Source organism: Artemia franciscana, chromosome 1 (assembly GCF_032884065.1).
Source record: "Artemia franciscana chromosome 1, ASM3288406v1, whole genome shotgun sequence".
NCBI lineage: Eukaryota > Metazoa > Arthropoda > Branchiopoda > Anostraca > Artemiidae > Artemia > Artemia franciscana.
The window spans coordinates 46,319,257-46,343,423 of NC_088863.1; the positions used below are offsets into that span (position 1 = coordinate 46,319,257).

General features: G+C 37.1%; 1 protein-coding gene across 1 annotated transcript in view; it reads left to right on the forward strand.

The window, feature by feature from the left end:
- LOC136030598 (uncharacterized) overlaps nucleotides 1-24,167 on the forward strand; it is a 118,187-nt gene that overhangs the window by 90,216 nt on the left and 3,804 nt on the right. The window contains exons 9-11 of the mRNA XM_065709669.1: nucleotides 10,725-11,509; nucleotides 12,218-12,275; nucleotides 15,468-15,627. Coding sequence (XP_065565741.1) covers nucleotides 10,725-11,509; nucleotides 12,218-12,275; nucleotides 15,468-15,627 — 1,003 coding nt within the window. The remainder of the gene's footprint in view (nucleotides 1-10,724; nucleotides 11,510-12,217; nucleotides 12,276-15,467; nucleotides 15,628-24,167) is intronic.

Sequence of the window (24,167 nt, forward strand, 5' to 3'; positions counted from 1 at the left end):
ATTTAAAATGGAGCTCTGAAGCACAAGATCCATATAAATACCAAATTTCATTAAGATCTGATCAACCGTTCGTAAGTTATAAATACCTCATTTTTTCTAATTTTTCCGAATACCCCCCCCCCCTAACTCCTCCAAAAAGAGCGGATCAGGTCCGGTTACGTCAGTCATTTATCTTGGACTTGTGTTTATTCTTCCCTCCAAGTTTCATCTTGATCTCTACTCTAAGCGTTTTCCAAAAATTATGGTTCCCCCTCCCCCCCATGACGCTGGATACGGTCGAGATTTAAAATAAGAGATTTGAGTTACGAGGTCCTTCTAAATATCAAATTTCATTAAGATCCGATTACTCCTTCGTAAGTTAAAAATACCTCATTTTTTCTAATTTTTCAGAATTAACCCTTCCCCCCAACTCCCCTAAAGAGAGCGGATCCGTTCCGGTTAGGTCAATCACGTATCTAGGACTTGTGCGTATTTTTCCAACCAAGTTTTATCCCGACCCTCCAGTCTAAGCGTTTTCCAAGATTTTAGGTTTCCCCCTCTAATTCTCCTCACTGTCACCGGAACCGGTCGGGATTTAAAATAAGAGCTCCGAGACACGATATCCTTCTAAATATCAAATTTCATTCAGATCCAATCACCCGATCATAAGTTAAAAATATCTCATTTTTTCTATTTTTCCGAATTAACCGTCCCCCCCACTCCCCCCCCCCAGATGGTCGAATCTAGGAAACGACTATTTCTAATTTAATCTGGTCTGGTCTCTGATACGCCTGCCAAATTTCATCGTCCTAGATTATCTAGAAGTGCCTAAACTAGTAAAACTGGGACCGACAGGCAGACAGACCGACAGAATCTGCGATCGCTATATCACTTGGTAAATACGAAGTGCCATAAAAAGCAGTGCTCTTGAAGATCACCTTTTTCGAAATTGTTTATTATGCTTCTTCAATGAACACGGTATAACTTATATATGCCGATGTGGCTTCTTTATTACAAGAAATAAACAAATAATAAAAAAAATACACACCTATCAAACAAGAGCTAAGAGCTCATATGGCACTTGTGACGAGGCAAGAAGAGCTGAGAGCCAAGAGCTCATATGGTATGAGCTCTAACAAAATTCTAAGAGTCAATAGATTGGTTTAAAAGGAAAATCAGAGGCTTAATGCTGGTCAGGATTTAAAATAAAAGCTCTGAGTCACGATGTCCTTCTAAATACAAAATTCATTAAGATCCGATCACCCACTCGTAAGCTATAAATACTTAATTTTTTCTAATTTTTCCTCTCCCTTTAGCCCCCCAGATGGTTGAATCTGGGAAAACGACTTTATCAAGTGAATTTGTGCTGTTCCCTGACACGCCTACCAATTTTCATCGTCCTGGCACGTCCAGAAGCAATAAACTCGCCAAATCACTGACCCCCCAACTCCCCCAAAGAGAGCGAATCCGGTACGGTTCCGTCATTCACGTATCAAGGACATTTGCTTATTCTATTCACCAAGCTTCATCCCGATTCCTCCACTCCAAGTGTTTTCCAAGATTTCCCCCTCCAACTCCCCCCAATGTCAAAAGATCTGGTCGGGATTTGAAATAAGAGCTTTGAGACATGAATTCCTTCTAAATATCAAATTTACTTAAGATCCGATCACCTAAAAATACCACAGATAAAAATACCACAATTTTCACGTTTTCCAAGAATTCTGGTTTCCCCCTCCAACTCCCCCCAATGTCACAGGATCTGGTCGGAATTTGAAATTAGAGCTTTAAAGCGCAAGATCCTTCTAAATATAAAATTTCATCAAGATCTGGTCACCCTTTCGTAAGTTATAAATACCTCAATTTTCAAAATTACCCCCCCCTCCCAACTCCACCAAAGAGAGCAGATCCGGGCCGGTTATGTCAGTCACGTATCTTAGATAGGTTTTTATTCTTCCCATCCAGTTTCAACCTGATCTCTCCGCTTTAAGTATTTTCTAAGATTTCGGGTCCCCCCAACTGCCCCCCAGTGACGCTGGATCCGGCTGAGATTTAAAATAAGAGATCTGAGTTACGAGGTCCTTCTAAATATGAAGTTTCATGAAGATTCGATCTCTCCATCGTAAGTTAAAAATACGTCATGTTTTCTTATTTTTCAGAATTAACCCCCCCCCCCCCCAATAGAGTGGATCCGTTCCAATTATGTAAATCACGTATCTAAGACTTCTGCTTATTTTTCTCACCCGTTTCATCCCGATCCCTCCAAAGCGTTTTCTATGATTTTAGGTCCCCCCACCCCAAACTCCCCCAATGTCACCAGATCCGGTTGGGATTTACAATAAGAGCTCTGAGACACGATATCCTTCTAAATATCAAATTTCATAGAGATCCGATCTCCCGTTCGGAAGTTAAAAATACCTCATTTTTTCTAATTTTTCAGAATTAACCCCCCCCCCCAAACTACCCCAAAGAGAGCGGATCTGTTCCGGTTATGTCAATCATGTATCTAGGACTTGTGCTTATTTTTCCCACCAAGTTTCATCTCGATGCCTCCACTCTAAGTGTTTTCCAAGATTTTAGGTCCCCCCCTCCCAACTTCCCCCCCAATGTCAACAGATCCGGTCGAGATTTAAATAACAGCTCTGAGACACGATATATTTCCAAACATCAAATTTCATTAAGATTTGATCAACCGTTCGTAAGTTAAAAATACTTCATTTTTTCTATTGTTTCGGATTAACGGGCCCCCACTCCCCCCCCCCCAGATGGTCAAATCGGGAAAACGATTTGGAAAATTTAGTTTGGTCTGGTCTCTGATATGCCTGCCAAATTTCATCGTCCTAGCATACCTGGAAGTGCCTAAAGTAGCAAAACCGGAGCGACAGACCGACAGAATTTGCGATTGCTATATGTCACTTGGTTAATACCAAGTGCCATAAAAACGAGTTGGATAAGTAGGGCAATTATATTCTTAAACACGTTCTGAGACCATACTGGCTAGACATGACGCATGAAACCAAGAAATGAAATAATAAATGAAAAGAAAAAAAATCAAATAGGTGAAAAAACGAAGATTTTTTCAGCCAGTAGCAAAATATGAAAACGAAAATTAAGCAAATATTTCGACAAAGACCTCCTCCAAGTCGTCCCAGTGCTAAAAAAAAAAAAAACAGAGAAAACAAACAACAACAAAATCTATCTTTTCGAAGTGAACTCAACAAGAAGAGAAAGACACTCATATATTCTTTATATTCTATATTCTCCATTCAGTATTCTTTCGGAATGTAATGCTCGCCACCATAACAGTTGCGCCCCACCTTCCCGATTGGAACCGGATATAGCAAAGGTCATACACAAACCTACAAGAAAATGCTAACAATAATGCAATTTGGGCATTATGTCTTACAGCCAACACACTTAAGTTCTGTTGGGAAGTGAAATTTGGTAATGCGAATGAAATACCAGAGCTAAGAGCTCATATGGCACTTGTGACGAGGCAAGAAGATCTAAGAGCCATGAGCTCTAACAAAATTCTAAGAATCAATAGATTGATTTAAAAGGAAAATCAGAGGCTTAATGCCGGTCAGGATTTAACATAAGAGCTCTGAGTCACGATGTCCTTCTAAATATAAAAATTCATTAAGATCCGATCACCCACTCGTAAGTTATAAATACCGAATTTTTTCTAATTTTTCCTCTCCCTTTAGCCCCCCTGATGGTTTAAAGCACAAGATCCTTCTAAATATCAAATTTCATTAAGATCTGGTCGCGCTTTCGTAAGTTACAAATACCTCAATTTTCAAAACTACCCCCCGCCCAACTCCACCAGAGAGAGCAGATCAGGTCCGGTTATGTCAGTCACGTTTCTTAAACAGGTTTTTATTCTTCCCATCCAGTTTCAACCTGATCTCTCCGCTTTAAGTATTTTCTAAGATTTCCGGTCCCCCCCCAACTGCCCCCCTAATGACGCTGGATCCGGCTGAGATTTAAAATAAGAGATCTGAGTTACGAGATCCTTCTAAATATGAAGCTTCATGAAGATCTGATCTCTCCTTCGTAAGTTAAAATACGTCATTTTTTCTAATTTTTCAGAATTACCCCCAACTACCCCAAAGAGAGCGGATCCGTTCCGGTTATGTCAATTATGCATCTAGGAATTGTGCTTATTTTCCCCACTAAGTTTCATCCCAATCCCTTCACTCTAAGTGTTTTCCTAAATTTTAGGCTCCCCTCTAAACCCCCCCCCCCGCCCCCCAACGTCACCAGATCCGGTCGGGATTTAAAATAAACGCTCTAAGACACGATATCCTTCCAAAAATCAAGTTTTATTAATATCTGATCAACCGTTCGTAAGTTAAAAATACTTCAATTTTTCTATTTCTTCCGAATTAACGCCCCCCCCCCACCCCCAGATGGTCAGATCGGGAAAACGACTATTTCTAATTTAATCTGGTCCGGTTCCTGATATGCCTGCCTAATTTCATCGTCGTAGGTTACCTGGAAGTGCCTAAAGTAGCAAAACCGGGACCGACAGACCGACAGAATTTGCGATTGCTATATGTCACTTGGTTGATACCAAGTGCCATAAAAAGAAAGAAGAAGAAGAAGATAAGGTAATACAAAAGGGGTTAACTGGAGAATATTCGTCTAATTTAAAGGGGGGGGGGAATGTACTTCAAAGAGCTGAAACGGAATTGTGAAGTACGGGCATTTAAACAGTACTTGGAATCGTTATTTACAATGTTTCTGTTTTGAAGGAGAGGAAAGTATGAACAGCAATAGTTTGCTTTGCTTTATATTTAGACTTTAAAAGCATGTTTACAAAACACAAATTCTGTCATGAAAACGGCATGCATCATGTAGCTATAAATTATTGTCAACTATTAACTATTCGGCTTGACTGTATCAATTTTAGCAGGGTTTTTTTTTTTTTTCTTTTTTTTTTTTTTTGGCTTGAAACATGGAGATTCAGAATTTTGCTAACATGTTTTCAGAATGGCATTTTCCTTTTTGTCTCTCCTCTTTCTGTTGGACCTGGATGCTAAGTTTTGTAATTCTAGTTTATTGGTTCTAGGTTTGATTCTGGAAAACTTATTAAATCTGTTTTTGCCTGGTAGATATTAGGTTCTATTTTGGATAATACGGTAGCTAGCAAAATTATGGCGGTGTCACCAGATTTGTTGTGTTTAGATTAGGAAAGATACATTCTTAATTCGTGATTGAATTGTTTGTAGATATCATGCTTTGGTGGAGGATAGCCGATATTGCATCTTGAAGCCCTGATTTAGCAAAGAATCAGAATATTTTGCATTCAGATGGCTACATTTTCGATTCAGCATCAGAAATATTAAACCCAGTAAAGGACAACAACGTCGACTCTCGATAGTGAGAAGTTTTCTTGGTCCCTTAAAAAACACGTGATAAATTGAAAACAAAACCCTTGGTAACTTGAAATTGTAACGAGGGCTGGAACATCTTACTGGGCAATACTCTATATCTAGCAAAATTCCAAGAATAAAATAGATTGATTTAAAAGAAAAATTTGAGGCTTAATGCCAGTCCGGATTTAAAATAAGAGCTCTGAGTCACGAGGTACTTCTAAATATCAAAATTCATTAAGATCTGATCACCCACTCGTAGGTTATAAATTCCTCATTTTTTCTACTTTTTCCTCTCCCTTCAGCCCCCCCCCCCCAGACGGTCTAATCGGGGAAAACGACTTTACCAAGTAAATTTGTGCAGCTCCCGGACACACCTACCAATTTTCCATCGTCCTAGCACGTTTAGAAGCACCAAAATCGCCAAAGCACTGAACCCCACCCCCTAACTCCCCCAAAGAGAGTTGATCCAGTACGGTTACGTCAGTCACGTATCTACGACATTTGCTTATTCTACCCACCAAGTTTTATCTCGATCTCTACTCTAAGTGTTTTCCAAGATTTCTGGTTTCCCCCTCCAACTTCCTCCAATGTCAACAGATCTGGTCGGAATTTGAAATAAGAGCTCTGATACACGAGTTCCTTCTAAATATCAAGTTTCATTAAGGTCCGGTCACCTGTTCTTAAGTTAAAAATTCCTTATTTTTTTTTATTTTTCCTAATCAACACCCCCCAGCTCCTCCAAAGTGAACAGATCCGTTCCATTTATGTCAGTCACGTATCTACAACTTTTGCTTATTCTAAGTGTTTTCCAAGATTTCTGTTTCCCCGGATCCGATTCGAATTGAAAATGGAGCATCTGAGATATAAGATCCTTCTATATATCAAGTTTCATTAAGATCCGATCACCCACTCTGAAGATAAAGATACCTCAATTTTCACGTTTTCCAAAAATTCCGATTTCCCTATCCAACTCCCCCTAATGTCACCGGATCTAGTCGGGATTTAAAATACGAGCTCTAAAGCACAAGATCCTTCTAAATATCAAATTTCATTAAGATCTGATCACCCGTTTGTAAGTTACAAATACCTCATTTTTCTAATTTTTTCGAGTTACTCCCTCCCCCCCCCCCACAACTCCACCAAAGAGGGCGGATCCAGTCTGTTTATGTTAGTCACGTATCTTGGACAAGTTTTTATTCCTCCCACCAAGTTCCATCCTAATTTCTCCGCTTTAAGTGTTTTCCAAGATTTCCACCCCCCCCCCCCCCCCAATGACACTGGATACTGTCGGGATTTAAAACGAGAGATCTGAGTTACGATGTCCTTCTAAATATGAAATTTTATTAAGATACAATAACTCCTTCGTAAGTTAAAATACCTCATTTTTTCTAATTTTTTCAATTTAACCGCCCCCCCCCCCCCAACTCCCCCAAATAGAGGGGATCCGTTCCGGTTATGTCAATCACGTATCTAGGACTTCTGATTATTTTTCCCACCAAGTTTCATCCCGATCCCTCCATTCTAAGCGTTTTCCAAGATTTTAGGTCCCCCCTCCCAACTCCCCCATATGTCACCGGATACAGAGCGGATCGCTTCCAGTTATGTCAGTCACGTATCTTTGAGTTGTTTATATTCTTCCCATCAAGTTTCATCCTGATCTCTTCGCTTTAAGTGTTTTCCATGATTTCTTGGTCCCCCCAACTCCCCCTCCCCCTTAATGACTCTGGATTCGGTTGGGATTTAAAGTAAGAGATCTGAGTTATGAGGTCCTTCTAAGTATGAAATTTCATTAAGATCCGATCACTCCTTCGTAAGTTAAAAATACCTCATTTTTTTTAATTTTTCAGGATTAACCCTCCCCTCCAACTCCTCCAAACAGAGCAGATCCGTTGCGGTTATGTCAATCACTTATTTAGGACTTCTGCTTATTTTTCTCACCAAGTTTCATCCTGATCCCTCCACTCTAAGCGTTTTCCAAGATTTTAGGTTCCCCCTTCCCTCCAACTCCCCCCAATGTCACCGGGTCTGGTCGGGATTTAAAATAAGAGCTCTGAGAAACGATATCCTTTCAAACATAAAATTTCATTAAGATCCCATCACCCGTTCGTAAGTTAAAAATACTTCGTTTTTTTCTGTTTGCCTCTACTTTGCATATCCTTAATTTACGTTTTAATGGTTTCTCCACTTTGGTTTTGTCTGTTTTTTTTTTTGTTTTTTTTTTCTATGCCACCGATCTCGGCTTATTCCTGGAAACTGGTAAGGGTCTAACCTGTGCGGTTTTTACGAAAAGTGTGGACCTCAGGCCGGATTGATGAATATGACATTACATTTTGGAAAGCTCCACAAAACTCTTGCCTGGGGCCAAAAAGGATGGTTTTCGCTTGTCCACGAGCCAGAGCCTATGGTGTGCGAAGTGAAGTGGAGTTATATAGCCTATGTCAGAGAGAAATATCTGAAGTTGCGCAGCCAAGCTTTCGTTTCATCAAACCATGTTTCTGCTTTCGAGTGGAAAGCTCCGTTCTAGCAGGCAGGCACCATTTTTAGATTGAAGATGGACTAAAATCTATAAATGTTATAAATATATACGGCAGTTACCCAGCCCCACAGCCAACATATCTTCTTTGAGTGATAAATAGATAAAATTTACAGAAGCAACAAGAGCTAAGAGCTCATATGGCACTTGTGACGAGGCGAGAAGAGCTAAGAGCCAAGAGATCATATGGTATGAGCTCTAACAAAATTCTATGAATCAATAGATTGATTTAAAAAGGAAAATAAGAGGCTTAATGCCGGTCAGGATTTAAAATAAGAGCTCTGAGTCACGATGTCCTTCTAAATATCAAAACTCATTAAGATCTGATCACCCACTCGTAAGTTATAAATCCCTAATTTTTTCTAATTTTTCCTCTCCCTTCACCCCCCCCCCCAGATGGTCGAATCTGGGAAAACGACTTTATCAAGTCAAATGATCGACCCAAAAGAGAGCGAATCCAATATGATTCTGTCAATCACGTATCAAGGACATTTGTTTATTCTATCCACCAAGCTTCATCCCGATTCCTCCACTCCAAGTGTTTTTTCAAAGATTTCCACCTCCAACTCCCCCCAATGTCAAAGGATCTGGTCGGATTTGAAATAAAAGCTCTGAGACATGAATTCCTTCTAAAAATCAAATTTCATTAAGATCCGATCATCTATTCGTAAGATAAAAATACCCCAATTTTCACGTTTTCCAAAAATTCCGGTTTCCCCCTCTAACTCCCCCAATGTCACAGGATGTGGTCGGAATTTAAAATTAGAACTTTAAAGCACAAGATCCTTCTAAATATCAAATTTCATTAAGATCTGGTCACCCTTTCGTAAGTTACAAATACCTCAATTTTCAAAATTACCCCCCCCCCCCCAATTCCACCAAAGAGAGCAGATCCGTTCCGGTTATTTCATTCACGTATCTTAGACAGGTTTCTATTCTTCCCATCTAGTTTCATCCTCATCTCACCGCTTTAAGTATTTTCTAAGATTTCCGGTTCCCCCAACTGCCCCCCCCCCAATTACGCTTGATCCGGTTAAGATTCAAAATAAGAGATCTGAGTTACGAGGTCCTTCTAAATATGAAGTTTCATGAAGATCCGATCACTCCTTCGTAAGTTAAAAATACGTAATTTTTTCTTATTTTTCTGAATTAACCCTCCCCCCCCCCCCAATAGAGCAGATCCGTTCCAATTATGTAAATCACGTATGTAAGACTTCTGATTATTTTGCCCACCAAGTTTCACCCCGATCCCTCCAATCTAAGCGTTTTCCATGATTTTAGGTTCCCCCACCCCAAACTTCCCCCAATGTCTCCAGATCCGGTCAGGATTTAAAATAATTGCTTTGAAACACGATATCCTTCTAAATATCAAATTTCATTGAGATCCGATCACCTGTTCGTAAGTTAAAAATACCTCATTTTTTCTTAATTTTTCAGAATTAACCCCTCCTCCAACTACCCCAAAGAAAGCGGATCCGTTCCGTTTATGTCAATCATGTATCCAGGACTTGTGCTTATTTTTCCCACCAAGTTTCATCCCGATCACTCCACTCTAAGTGTTTTCCAAGATTTTAGGTTCCCCCCCCCCTTCCAACTCCCCCCAATGTCATCAGATCCGGTTGGGATTTAAATAAGAGCTCTGATTCACAATATCATTCCAAACATCAAATTTCATTAAGATCCCAGCACCCGCTCATAAGTTAAAAATACTTCATTTTTTCTATTTTTCACGAATTAACCGGGCCCCCACTCCCCCCCCCCAGATGATCAAATTGGGAAAACGACTATTTCTAATTTAAGCTGGTCATGTCCCTGATACGCCTGCCAAATTTCATCGTCCTAGCTTACCTGGAAGTACCTAAAGTAGCAAAACCGGGACCAACAGACCGACAGAATTGGTGATTGCTATACGTCACTTGGTTAATACCAAGTGCCATAAAAATGTATATATATATATATATATATATATATATATATATATATATATATATATATATATATATATATATATATATATATATATATATATATATATATATATATATATATATATATATATATATATATATATATATATATATATATATATATATATATATATATATAATATAATTTCTGCTGAATAGTATTGATAAAGGTGATATTGTGAAAATTACAGTAGTTGCTTCTATAATTATGGTAAAAGGATAAAGAAAAAGTATAGTAAAAATTGTAGGAAATTGATTCGGCTGACTAATTCACGATTTTTACTTCGGATTTTTGAACTTAATTTGGTCTGCACTGATGAAATAAGAAAACCCACTATATTGCGAGTTGACTGCAATAAAAGTAAAAACAAAGAAAAATCAAGTTCGATCTCTTGTGGAAATTTACAGCACTTGGGAAATTCCGTTCCTTATGAAATTTGGTACAGTGATCGTGATTTATTTTTGAATAGAAGTTTTGCCGTTTTATTTTAATATGTTTATTCAAAAATTTCTTTCTTTTTATCAAGCGAATTGTGTAATGTTTGACTGGTCCATTGTGTTGATGGTTTAATTTTTATTGTATTACTCCGTTTAATGTTCTCTATTTTACTCTTGAAATTTCCTCTGATTTCTTAATTTTCTCTTTTTTTACCTTCTTATTGATTATTTTTGCTTTATTATGCATTATTATATTTGATCATTTAGGGTATTTTTGTTAATGTTCAGCCTTTTCTCCTAACTCTTCGAGCTGTGCTCTCTGTGGGAAAATGTTCATTTTTTTTTCATGTTTTAATCATGCTTCTGCTTTTTTATTTTTCTTATTTTATTTATTTTATGTTTTGTGTCCTAAAAAATTTAATTTTGTAGGAGATCTCGAAATAAGGAACTTTAGCGTTGATTTGGAAAGATTCCCTATTCCCCTTCGACGTTTACTAGCAGACGATTCAGTAACCTCGGTCGATAAGCATACGGTAGTTCGCTTCATTCTGGATGACTTCATCGCCTTTAAAAGGGTTCAGCCCTGTCTCTCGAATCGGTCTGTGACGAAAAATGACTTAGTGATGCTTTGCAAGAAGCTCGTTACAAAATATCCATGTTTATGTGATCGTCAAAAAAGTGGAAAAGCGACTGAAAACGGTTATGCTGTTTTACTGAATATGATGATTAATCGAAGGGGAAATATCTCTCGGGCAATCCGCGCACAAAGAAATATTCAAAGCAGTCATACTCAAATAGGAGGGCCTGATAGTAAAAGACTAAGACTGATGAGTCAGCAATCAGGTCATGAGAATAAGCAAATTAACCAAAATTCCAACACACTTCAGAGTATCCCCTCCGCTCAACTGAAAACAAATAATTGTAATCTGGATTCTTTCTTTGACCACTTTGAAGATATTCGGTCAGATATTGAAAACAGAATACCCGTGCTAAAACTGAAAGAGAAATGGCCTACCTTGTTTATTACGTGTGAATTGCTAATTCATGCCCAAAAACTTCTGCAATTTAATCCTGGTACCTTTATGAAGAAATTACAACACATTATTGAAAAAATGCGGCCTGGCAGTATCGTAAATTCATTCACGGTTTTGAGTGTTTTACATCAATTACGTGTTATGGTTGGGGACATAGAAGATTGTTTTGTTCGTATTGAGGTTAGTAAATTGCCTTTCAAATTTTTTTCAAAGACTTTCTTTTTTATTTCTGTTTTTGCATTTTAGCAGTTTTAGGCAATATTGTACCTTGAGAACTAATACTACTTCTACCACTGCAAGCAATTCCTATCCTTGTTCCTTTTTTTTAACTTGGTGCCCACTACTACCAAAAAAATGCATAGCTTCACATGGCGGAATTTCACGTCAAAATTTGAATTCCTTATTTTTCATTTTTTTTTTTTTTTTTTTTTTTAAAGATATACCTGACTGTGTAAGTGTCCACTTAACCAATTTCAAAATTTCTTTTCATTTACAATGTCCTTGGTACTTTAAGATAATGCTTACTGTGACTGGAAATATTTTACTTCACATTATTGTGAATATGAGTGAAGAGCTGGAGTATTGTTGTCCTTCCTCAATGGAAACGGCCATATTTTATCGACAGAGGCACAAATTTCTTCCATATTTTATCATCTTTAATTCTCAATTTATTCGATTAGCCAAAACATTGTTAATTAATTAGCCTCTTGCTTCGTCTTGCTTTTTATGTAAATACAGCACAAAACCCCCATTTCTTCACAGTAAGTAACTCGATGAAAGACTAGAAACTTTAGATTTTTCTAAAGGAATGGATACAAAGAGTATACATCATTTTTTTTTTCTCTTTCTTTTAGCTTAACCAGTTCTGAAATTTCTTCTTTCATTTAGGATTCGGAGACGTTTAACCCAACGATGTTGCCCCAGACACCTACTATTGCCTATTTTCGTAAGTTCTCATTATTATTAGGAAAGCATAATTTTGTTCGATGTAATTGTACTATTTATAACGCCACAGGCGCCAACATTTTATTTCAGGATTAGGGCTTGGAATAATTAGATCCTAAGTATTGAAGAATATTTGTAGATGCTGTGGCAGCCTTTAAAGCTTTTAATGGGCTTGAGATAGGCTTCAATATGCTGTATTTTGAGGATGATCCTGAATTCTCTCCTCTATCCCTACTCACTTAGGTTGACGCTGATACGTCCCAGTAAACAAGCTTCTACTTTTTGGGGAAATAGTTATTTAAGGTCAAATTATTTCTTTACTTATGGCAGCAGTGTAAAACAAATCCTCTCTCGGCTAATTTATTTGAAAAAACAAATTGAAGGATTAATTCTTGGGTTAAGGGATTGGCCCTCAAATTAAGGGATTTCAATGCCCACTTAACGAATTCAAAATGTTGTAATTTAAAATATGTTACATTTCTACCTGCGGTGAACCTTTTCTTACATCTTTGAACAGGCTCCGTGAGTCGAATTGTAAAAAAAAAAAAAAATTATGTTATCTGGATTCTAGAAAACAATTTCATTGTCTGAAAACAGGAATTAACTTAACTTCTAGTTGACCTCGAACAAGAGAGTATAATATATGAATTTTAAACATTCGAAAGAAAGTGTTTGTGTGTGTATGTGTGAATAAGACTAGGGACAAAAGCAAAGAAAGGAACCAAAACGAGTGAAAAAACTGGCTGAAAATCATCATTGTTTGGTTTCTTCATACTTTTTTTCTTCGTTTTCTTTTTTGGCCAATGTGGTTTCGGAACGAACTTATAAACTTAGATTGAAATCTTGTCGTCCTTATAGATCAATTACTGTATGGTTCATAACTGCAAGTCTTCTTGAGAACCTTACCTTTCTTGAAATATGCATAAAATGAAATCACTTTTTCGTGAGTCTTTTTATTTGACCTGCTTCTAGTTGCTTACATTTCAAGCAGTGATGTTTGTTCGTTTTAGGTTTAAACTTCCTTTTATCAGAAAAACTACATTTTTAAAAATTAATTTTTTCTCGTTTTTAGTTTAAGAAAAATGTAAAGATAACTTGGATAGTAAAATAATATATCACTAGTTATTTAAGGTCAAATTATTTCTTTACTTATGGCAGCAGTGTAAAACAAATCCTCTCTCGGCTAATTTATTTGAAAAAACAAATTGAAGGATTAATTCTTGGGTTAAGGGATTGGCCCTCAAATTAAGGGATTTCAATGCCCACTTAACGAATTCAAAATGTTGTAATTTAAAATATGTTACATTTCTACCTGCGATGAACCTTTTCTTACATCTTTGAACAGGCTCCGTGAGTCGAATTGTAAAAAAAAAAAAAATATATGTTATCTGGATTCTAGAAAACAATTTCATTGTCTGAAAACAGGAATTAACTTAACTTCTAGTTGACCTCGAACAAGAGAGTATAATATATGAATTTTAAACATTCGAAAGAAAGTGTTTGTGTGTGTATGTGTGAATAAGACTAGGGACAAAAGCAAAGAAAGGAACCAAAACGAGTGAAAAAACTGGCTGAAAATCATCATTGTTTGGTTTCTTCATACTTTTTTTCTTCGTTTTCTTTTTTGGCCAATGTGGTTTCGGAACGAACTTATAAATTTAGATTGAAATCTTGTCGTCCTTATAGATCAATTACTGTATGGTTCATAACTGCAAGTCTTCTTGAGAACCTTACCTTTCTTGAAATGTGCATAAAATGAAATCACTTTTTCGTGAGTCTTTTTATTTGACCTGCTTCTAGTTGCTTACATTTCAAGCAGTGATGTTTGTTCGTTTAAGGTTTAAACTTCCTTTTATCAGAAAAACTACATTTTTAAAAATCAATTTTTGCTCGTTTTTAGTTTAAGAAAAATGTAAAGATAACTTGGATAGTAAAATAATATATCACTATTTGTACTAACTTGAGAGAAGCCATAGTGATCAACACGAGACTTGTTTCAATTTTGTATTATATCTGATGCTCACTTTTTTTTCTCAAGAAAAAAACAAAGATTGTATATTGCCGCCTTATTGTTAAATAAAAAAGTTAGCTACCGAGTATGTTTTAAATGTTAGCACAAGAGTGTGGCCCCAAAAATCGATGTTCCTAAGAAAATGGCGAAAATCTTCTTCGCCAATGATTCGTTTTGTTAGAGAAAGCAAAAGTAAAAACAAACGAAAACAAAACAGAACAATGCAAAACAACAAGATCTTTAAACTTTGGGATATAGCTTGGGACTAAATTCAAGCATTAGATGGTGGGGTTTGCGGGGGGGTTGGGTACAATTGGGTCTGTCTTTTGAGATAGAAAACAGTAAACCTCTAGTCAACAGGGTTACAATGACGACCATTTCAAATGTTAAGTTTTAATTTGGCTTCACATTATGTTTGAGGAGTTTCAAGCTCTTCCAAAATCTTTAAGAATTAGCTCCCATTAGTAAAAGTTATTCCTCCGTTAAATCTGCATAATTTTTCATGTCTCTGCATTAATGTCAATTGAGAGCTCCTTTTTTCACTTTACAGTTTCTTTCCAACGTGTTGACAGATTCTAAGCCTCTAAATCAAGCTCGCCAGCGATGTTGATTTTCATGGTGTAATTTTTCTTGTTGCTAGCCTTCTGAAAATTGCACCAAAGGTGTCATTTTTGGAGGCATGTGGTATTTTGTTTTTTGGTGTCATAATGATTGATTTATAAAAATCACATAGGTGTAAGCATTAACTTTCAAGTAAGCCATTAACAATATCTTTACAACCAGTAGCCTGCTTCTACTGGCAAATGTAACCTATTAAAAAAAGATTTTCATTGTTTTTCAAGATAAAAGGGACTTTAATCCTCTAGTTTAGAATTTTCAGTTACGGTAATTTCCATGGTAAACTTCGATTTTTAGTCATTTTGACATATTCGAAATTCTTCAACACTTGTTTATACAAAAATAATTACTATTCTGTTGGAACTAAATAGGTCATATTTCTGATTCAGCACCTATAAAGGAAATGTTTCTCATCGGACAGTTTCTTAGAAAACGTGTTTTTGGACTTACAATTACTATGAGCCTTGGCTAACCGCTTACCAGTTTGTGGCTACTTCTGCAGCCATCATCCTGGAAATATTTCTTCTTTCGTCATTCCTTGTATTTATTTATGTTGTGTTCTAGATGAAGAAAGATCACGAGATCGTTTATGTGTTTATGTAGAGAGAGTTATCATCGCTGAAGAATACGATCCTATTAAAGCAGTTGCAGTTTGGTTTTGCTCATTCAAAATTTTCAACATTGAGGGAGTGAAGACGAAAAATCTTTGCAGTTTATTGATGAGGTAAGACTTACGACATTACTACAATTCTTATTTCGTGTGATGGATTTTATTTGTCGTTGTATCAAAAAAAAAAGAAAAATAGAAAGGAAAACAAGAGCTAAGAGCTCATATGGCACTTGTGACGAGGCATGAAGAGCTAAGAGCCAAGAGATCGTATGGTATGAGCTCTAACAAAATTCTATGAATCAATAGATTGATTTAAAAGGAAAATAAGAGGCTTAATGCCGGTCAGGATTTAAAATAAGAGCTCTGAGTCACGATGTCCTTCTAAATATCAAAATTCATTAAGATCCGATTACCCACTCGTATGTTATAAATACCTAATCATTTCTAATTTTTCCTATCCCTTTAGCCCCCCAGATGGTCGAATCTGGGAAAACGACTTTATCAAGTCAATTTGTGCATCTCCCTGACACGCCTACAGATTTTCATCGTCCTAGCACTTCCAGAAGCACCAAACTCGCCAAATCACTGAACCCTCCCTCCAACTCCCCCAAAGAGAGCGAATCCAGTACGGTTCCGTCAATCACGTATCAAGGACATTTGCTTATTCTATCCACCAAGCTTCATCCCGATTCCTCCAATCAAAGTGTTTTCCAAGATTTCCCCCTCCAACTCCCCACAATGTCAAAAGATCTGGTCGGGATTTGAAATAAGAGCTCTGAGACATGAATTCCTTCTAAATATCAAATTTCATTAAGATCCGATCACCTATTCATAAGATAAAAATACCCCAATTTTCACGTTTTCCAAGAATTCCGGTTTCCCCCTCCAATCCCCCCAATGTCACAGGATCTGGTCGGAATTTAAAATTAGAGCTTTAAAGCACAAGATCCTTCTAAATGTCAAATTTCATTAAGATCTGGTCACCCTTTCGTAATTTACAAATACCTCAATTTTCGAAATTACTCCCCCCCCCACCAACTCCACCAAAGAGAGCAGATCCGATCCGGTTATCTCAGTCACGTATCTTCCCATCCAGTTTCATCCTGATCTCACCGCTTTAAGTATTTTCAAAGATTTCCGGTACCCCCAACTGCCCCCCCCCCCAATTACGCTGGATCCGGTTGAGATTTAAAATAAGAGATCTGAGTTACGAGGTCCTTCAAAATATGAAATTTCTTTAAGATCCGATAACTCCTTCGTAAGTTGAATATACGTTATTTTTTTCTAATTTTTCAGAATTAACCTCCCCCCCCCTCAATAGAGTGGATCCGTTCCAATTATGTAAATCACGTATCTAAGACTTCTGCTTATTTTTCCCACCAAGTTTCATCCCGATCCCTCCAATCTAAGCATTTTCCATCATTTTAGGTTCCTCCACCCCAAACTCCCCCCCAATGTCACCAGATCCGGTCGCGACTTAAAATAAGAGCTTTGAAACACGATATCCTTCTAAATATCAAATTTCATTGAGATCCGATCACCCGTTCGTAAGTTAAAAATACCTCATTTTTTCTAATTTTTCAGAATTAACCCCCCCCCCCCCCAACTATCCCAAAGAGAGCGGATTCATTCCGGTTATGTCAATCATGTATTTAGGACTTGTGCTTATTTTCCCCACCAATTTTCATCCCGATCCCTCCACTCTTAAGTGTTTTCCAAGTTTTAGGTTTCCCCCTCCCCCCCCCCAATGTCTAAATATCAAATTTCATGGAGATCCGATCACCCATTCGTAAGTTAAAAATTTCTCATTTTTTTTAATTTTTCAGAATTAATCCCCCCCAACTACCCCAAAGAGAGCGGACCCGTTCCGGTTATGTCAATCATGTATCAAGGACTTGTGCTTATTTTTCCCACCAAGTTTCATCCCGATCCCTCCACTATAAGTGTTTTCCAAGTTTTAAGTTTCTCCCTCCCAACCCCCAACCCCCCCCAATGTCATCAGATCTGGTCGGGATTTAAAATAAGAGCTCTGAGACACGATATCCTTCTAAATATCAAATTTCATTGAGATCCGATCACCCGTTCGTAAGTTAAAAATACCTCATTTTTTTAGTTTTTCAGAATTACCCTCCCCCCAACTACCCCAAAGAGAGCGGATCCGTTCCGGTTATGTCAATCATGTATCTAAGACTTGTGCTTATTTTTCCCACCAAGTTTCATCCCGATCCCTCCACTCTAGGTGTTTTCCAAGATTTTAGGTTTCCCCCTCCCAACTCCCCCCTATCACCAGATCCGGTCGGGATTTAAAATAACAGCTCTGAGACACGATATCCTTCCAAACATCAAATTTCATTAAGATCTGATCAACCGTTCGTAAGTTAAAAATACTTCAATTTTTTATTTTTTCCGAATTAACGGGCCCCCCACTCGCCCCCAGAAGATCAAATCGGGAAAACGACTATTTCTAATTTAATCTGGTCCGGTCCCTGATCGCCTGCCAAATTACATCGTCCTAGCTTACGTGGAAGTGCCTAAAGTAGCAAAACCGGGACCGACAGACAGACCGACAGAATTTGCGATTGCTCTGTGTCACTTGGTTAATACCAAGTGCCATAAAAAAGCCTTATTAACCAAGACTATCGAAAAGAACTGATGAAATATAGAAGGCTGATATTAATTCCGGAAGGTATCATCAGTTTTAGATTTATTAAGTTTATAGGAGAGAAAAGGTTTGAAATGTATTTTGTTTTCAGTAAAGCACAATTAACATTTTTGTCTTTTGACTACATAGTAGGGGTTAGCACTACTCCTCTTTGTGGTAGTTTCTGTTCATTTGTGGTAGTTTCAAGTTTGACTTTTATTATGGATTTCATTTATTTATTAATAGTGATTTGTGTTCATTTTACGTTTGATTACTATTTGACAGCATTTCTGCTAGTCTTAGTACTAATTGTGGTTCTTTGCTTTCCTTTGAAAAACCTCTTCAGGGAAAATTTTTGTCTTTGCTAATTTCTTTTCGTTTTTGTCTAGCATAGTTTTTTGATTGGTTAATAGAAGAAATGTTTATAAAGCTCTTTTAATCTTCTTCTCCTTCAGAATCAAATTCTTAGCTTACTTTTATATTTTGAACAAAATTTCGCGACAAATTTTCCTAATAGTTTTACCAGTGGTGTCGTTTGGGAGGGAGGGCAAGGGGGCAGTTGCCCCCAATAATTTGGAGAAAAAACTATAATTCATTAAGTAGCTTTAAAACTATTACTCGTTTTAAGCTTCAAATTCGCTCTTTGCTTCGATCTGAAAATTTTTTTTATTTAATCCTGGCTCATTTTTAATGTAAAGGACGCGAAATATTGTGGTCAATTACCCTTCCTCATTAAAATTTATACAAATATACCGCGTATGAACTCAGTCAATCAACTGTAGACAATCGAGGCGTGTGTCCTGAAAATCAGATCATTCGCCCCTCTTTTTTCTGGGTTGACATTATCCCAACCTTTGAATTGTTCTTCTTTTCTCTCGATGAATTCCTAGGCTTCTTTTTAGGACAACTCACTTGCGGCTGGATGAGATGATGCCTTACTATGTAGTTTCTCTGGTCGCAAAAATTACGTTACTATAATAGTAAACGGCGTTGTTTTAAGCACTACTTATGAATATTCAAAATATGGATGGTTATGTAAACATGTAGATCAGCTAATTAGGTTGAAATATGCTGTGACATCATTGTAGGATTTATCCAGTTTGATAAAGTCAGCATAATTTTACCTACTATATCGGTGTTGTAGGTTTACATCCATTAACAGTTTAAAAGCATGTGTGAAAAGATCTCTTTTTGAAGATTGAATTAAAGTTTTTACATCAGTCAGTGGGTTTGAATTCAGTCCTAGTTTAATTTTCAAATTGAAGATATTCGCTTTTTTTCTTTCCTTTGTTTTACAATTCAATAATATATGCTCAGGGGTTTCTTCTGTGTTTTTGCAGTACCTGCAAAATGGGCTATTGGCAAATTCTCCATTTGGCTGCTTTATTTTATATATGAAGGAGTGGTGGTTGAAGTTAGCTGTATTTGTACACAGGCGATGAAACCAGACTGATTGTGTCCTGGTTGGAAAGGGGGTAAATTTGGTGTCTTTAATTTAGGTGAGGTTCTCATGTCGTAATCTAGTTATATCCCTTATAGTTAGTGATAACATCGGTTCCATTTGGCTTTTTGCTCCATGCTTTGCTACCTTGTCTGCTTTTTCATTTTCTTCTATACCTAGATGACTAGGTATAGTCATCTAGGTAATGGAATTTAATACCACAGCCTAATTTTCCAAGAATGTTTAGGTTTTCTTTGGTTTGATGTAGGTCAATGACCAGTGTTTCAAAGTTAGGGTTTCTTAGGATATTGAGACCAGATTTAGAGTCAGAGAATACTACTATATGTTTATTGCTCTGTTTCAGTTTGACTAAGGTCTCTAAGCCCCAGTTGATTGCAGCTACTTTAGATGTTAGGATGCTGATCCCTCTCTTGTGTTTTTCCATAATGCATAGGCTCTGCTCTTTTAAAAAGCATGCACTTCCTCATCCCTCTTCACATAAAGACCCATCAACAAAATAGTTGGGCATATCCATTGTATTACTTTTTTATAAGCTGTTTGAAATGTTGGATTGCAGTTTGGGATTCAATTTCTTCCTTGTTGGGGGGAAGGAATTCTTGGTTAACCTCTGGAGTGAGTAATGTCCATGGTGGTTCTTTTGCTATTTTAGTTGTAACATGTTCTAGTCTGATGGGGTATTACACCCTGGCTGTAATTGCTAACATCAGTGGGTGTTGCCAGAGCTAGCCGGCTAGCTCTGGCTTCTGGAAATAAGAAATGATGAGGGGCGTTTCCAATTTTTTTCAGGTATCTTATAGCTAAGAGTTTATATCTATTTTCAATTGGTGGGAGCCCTCCTTCTTGTAGAAGGTTTTGAATCTTTGTTGTTTTCCTACATCCTGAAGCAAGGCGGATTGGTGTATTTTGTGCACACTCTAGTTTGATAAAGAGCTGTTTTGAGCAGGTTCTATTGATAACCAGACCATACACAATTACTGGTCTGATGCACTGTGTGTAGAGTTGAAGGAGGGCTCTATCCATACTGCCCCAAGTTGTACCACACAGTCTTTGTATCATTCTCAATTTTTTTTTCAATCATTATTGTATGATACGGTCAATGTGAGGTCTAAAGGTAAGCCTATTGTCCAGGATTATTCCAAGGTATTTAGTTGCATTGGTAGTTGGGATCATAGAATTTTCTAGGGTAACTGGTTGTAATTCTACTTTTCGTCTACGAAGGAAATATATGATCACTGATTTGAGGACTGATATGGGTAGTTTCATACTGTTAGAAAACTTTATGATTGCCTTCACAGCTCAGAAATTAGCTAATAAATGTGGTTTTAGAGGTCCTAAATTGCCCCGGAAAAGTAAAATTCCAGTGAAATTAGGAGGGGGTACAATAGCTCCATGTGAGACAGCGCAAGAGTTTTTCAAAAACACAGTGTTGTATCCTATTATTGATTTTCTAACTATAGATATTGAAAGTAGGCTAGAAGAGAACAGTTTGGAGGTTTTGAACAACTTAAGCTTAATGCTAGGTGCAAACGAAATGAACAAAGACAGTGTAAGTTTTGTGTGTAAACACTATAAGCTCAATTTTGAACGCTGCATGTCTGAGCTAGAGTGTTTTTACGGAGTTGAGGAAATAAAAAAACAAAAACATTCTAGAAAGAGCATCTGCTTTTGCTGGAAAACGCTTGAAATTTGTGTTTCCTCTGTCATTTGATCTATTTAAACAGTACTCCACTATTTCTATGAATTCTGCGTCGTGTGAATGACCTTTTTCTTGCCTTCGATGTTTGAAGCCGTACTGCCGCAACACCACGGAGCAATAAAGATTATATTCACTTGTACTGTTGGCAGTTGAAAGAGAAAACATTGACGGATACAATTCTCGTAACAAGTGTGTGTGTATTGTAGGTTTATTTAATATATACATTCGTCTAATTTTGAAATGTCATAAGATTCGTGTTACAATATAATATTAGACTTGGAATCGTATGTAATAAAACTTGGAGCTATCCTGTATTTTTGCAATATTTTATGTGGCCCGCTTATTTCAATGTTATATATTAAAATAAAGCAGCGAACCCACTACCAAATCAATTTAATAAAAAGTCATAAATAATATATCAATGAATCACGCAAAGTAAAAGTTTAGCACAAGAAATTTAATCTTATAGAGTCAAATCTCTTCAAAATTGCGTGCATCTGAATAGCACAATACAAGGGACTGTTAGAATGGTGCTTAGTGGAACTATAAGATAGGGCATTCTGTGCTGAGATAGGAAGTTGGGGAAGTAAAGGGGGGATAGGCTCTGCAGCATTAGTGGTGAAGCCTGCTGAAAAAAACCGAATGTGTATGAAATTCACCTTGGCCCACGCAAAAGCCTTTTAAACTATACCAGTGTCGCCTTTAGTAATTCATTGCTGATAAAAACTGGCGCTTGTAAAAGCTTGATCAGTATTACTTAATTCTATGTTTATTTTATGTTTGTCTATTGTTCATTATGTATTGTGTAATATTTTGAATTTAACCTAGTAGCGTGTTCGGTAAATGGTAACTTTTCTTCGGTATCGCTTGAATAAAATTCTTTCCCCCCCCCCAACAAAAATGCTGGTGCTACGACCCTTAGTTTTAATATGGAACTTTGAATGGATAAGTACGTGGGGTATTATTCAAATAATTGGACTGAAAATCCTCATTATGCTTAGGCTTATTTAGGGCTGAAGCCATTCTAACCGCTATCATGTTACAACCTTGTTGGATGCACATAGTGTCTTTTGATTTAGTTTAAGATTCCCCTCAACATGACCTGTAAGTTTAAACTTTATGCTATTAGCTTTTCCTATGATAATGCAGATAACTCCTTTTGGCCCTTCGGATGCACAAACAGTCTTGATTTATTTCAATATGTCTTTCAAAGTTTTCTGAAATTTCAACTTAGTATTAATGTCCTTTTTATTTAGTTCAACAGTTGCAGCTGTTGTAGTAATAGTAACAATGGCAGTTACAGTCACAATCGCAGTGGAACAGCAGTAGTAGTCGCAAGTACTAGCAGCTGCAGTAGCTAGTAATCACAGTTTTGGTCACAGGTAGTCACGAGTCGAACTCACAAGTACGTGCAGTCGCTGACGGAAGTAGTCGAATTCACTATTATTCGCAGTCGCGAGTAGCCACATTTGCAAGAAGTCGCAGTCGAAAATAGTTGTAGTCACAGTATTCGTAGTCGTAAGTAGTCGCAGTCGTAGTAATATTTGTATTAGTAATAATATCACTAGTAGCACGTACATAGTATGTTTTGGTCAGTTCAACATCTCCTTTGACATGTCCTGAAAGTTTCAATTTCAAATCCTCAGCTGTTTCTGAAATATTGCTGATGCGTCCTTTTGACAACCTTCATGCATATTGTGTGTGTTTGCTTTAGCTCAACATCCCCCCAACGTTTCGTGAAAGTTTCACCTTAATATGCTAAGCCTTTTCCAGCTAAGCCTTGTCAATCACTTGTGACTCTTAAAGAGGGCACACGAACTTTCAACTTCCAATTGAATGAGTCCATCTAAAGTTTCTAAGACAACTCCTTCAATACGAAATATATTCAGTTTGTTGATGTAGTATAGCTGACATTTATCTAGGAATGAGTAAGTAGTTTTTAGCTGTTTTACCTAACCTGACGGTTCTTAGGACACCTCGACCTGAAGTTTAATAAAAGTCAGACAAATATATAACTACCCGGAAAGGTTAATCTTCTAGAGCTTTTTGGAAATAAGCCTTTCAATTCCTTTTGTTTATCTATTAATCTACTACTGCTACTAAGCTCACTGCAGCACCAAGCCCTTTGAGACTAACAACCTTGTCTGTTCAATACCCAGTCTCTCTGTAACCTCCCAAGAAGTTCCAGTTTCCATTAAGTCCTTCCTTTTCACCTCCTTCCACCCCATTCCGGTATGACCTGCTTTTTATTTGGCACTAGATGGTTGGCCGAAAAGGACTATCCAAGGAAATCTGTCATCCTTCATCTGCAGAACGTGTCCTGGTCATCTCAGCCTTTCTCTCATTACAGTCCTAGAAAGCAGGACAGAACCACATTCTTTGTACAACTTGCTGTTTCAAATACTGTCAGTCAGACGGGTAGCCAAAAGAATCTGTAGATAATTCATTTGGAACGCATCTAACAAATTGATCCTCTATCTTTCAAATCGCCCACGTTTCAGAACCTTACTTGTTCAGTGCCATCACTGTTGCTTTTTATATTCTAATCTGGGTTCGCAGACTTACCTCCCTATTCTTCCAAAAAATTTTCAACTAAAAAAGACCCTGGGCCTTGGCTATTCTACTTTTATATATTCACAGCATCCACCATCTTTACTTATAATACTACCTAGGTAAGTGAAGTTTTCCAATTGATCGATCATTTTTTTTGTTTGACATCACTTGTTCCGAGTCTAATGGACTTAGTCTTCTTAACGTTAATTTTCAAATCTGTTCTTGCGTCCTGACTTCTGAAAACATCCAAAAAATCACTCTTTTGCTTATGTTTAAATCTAGTGCACTCAAATCATCAGTAT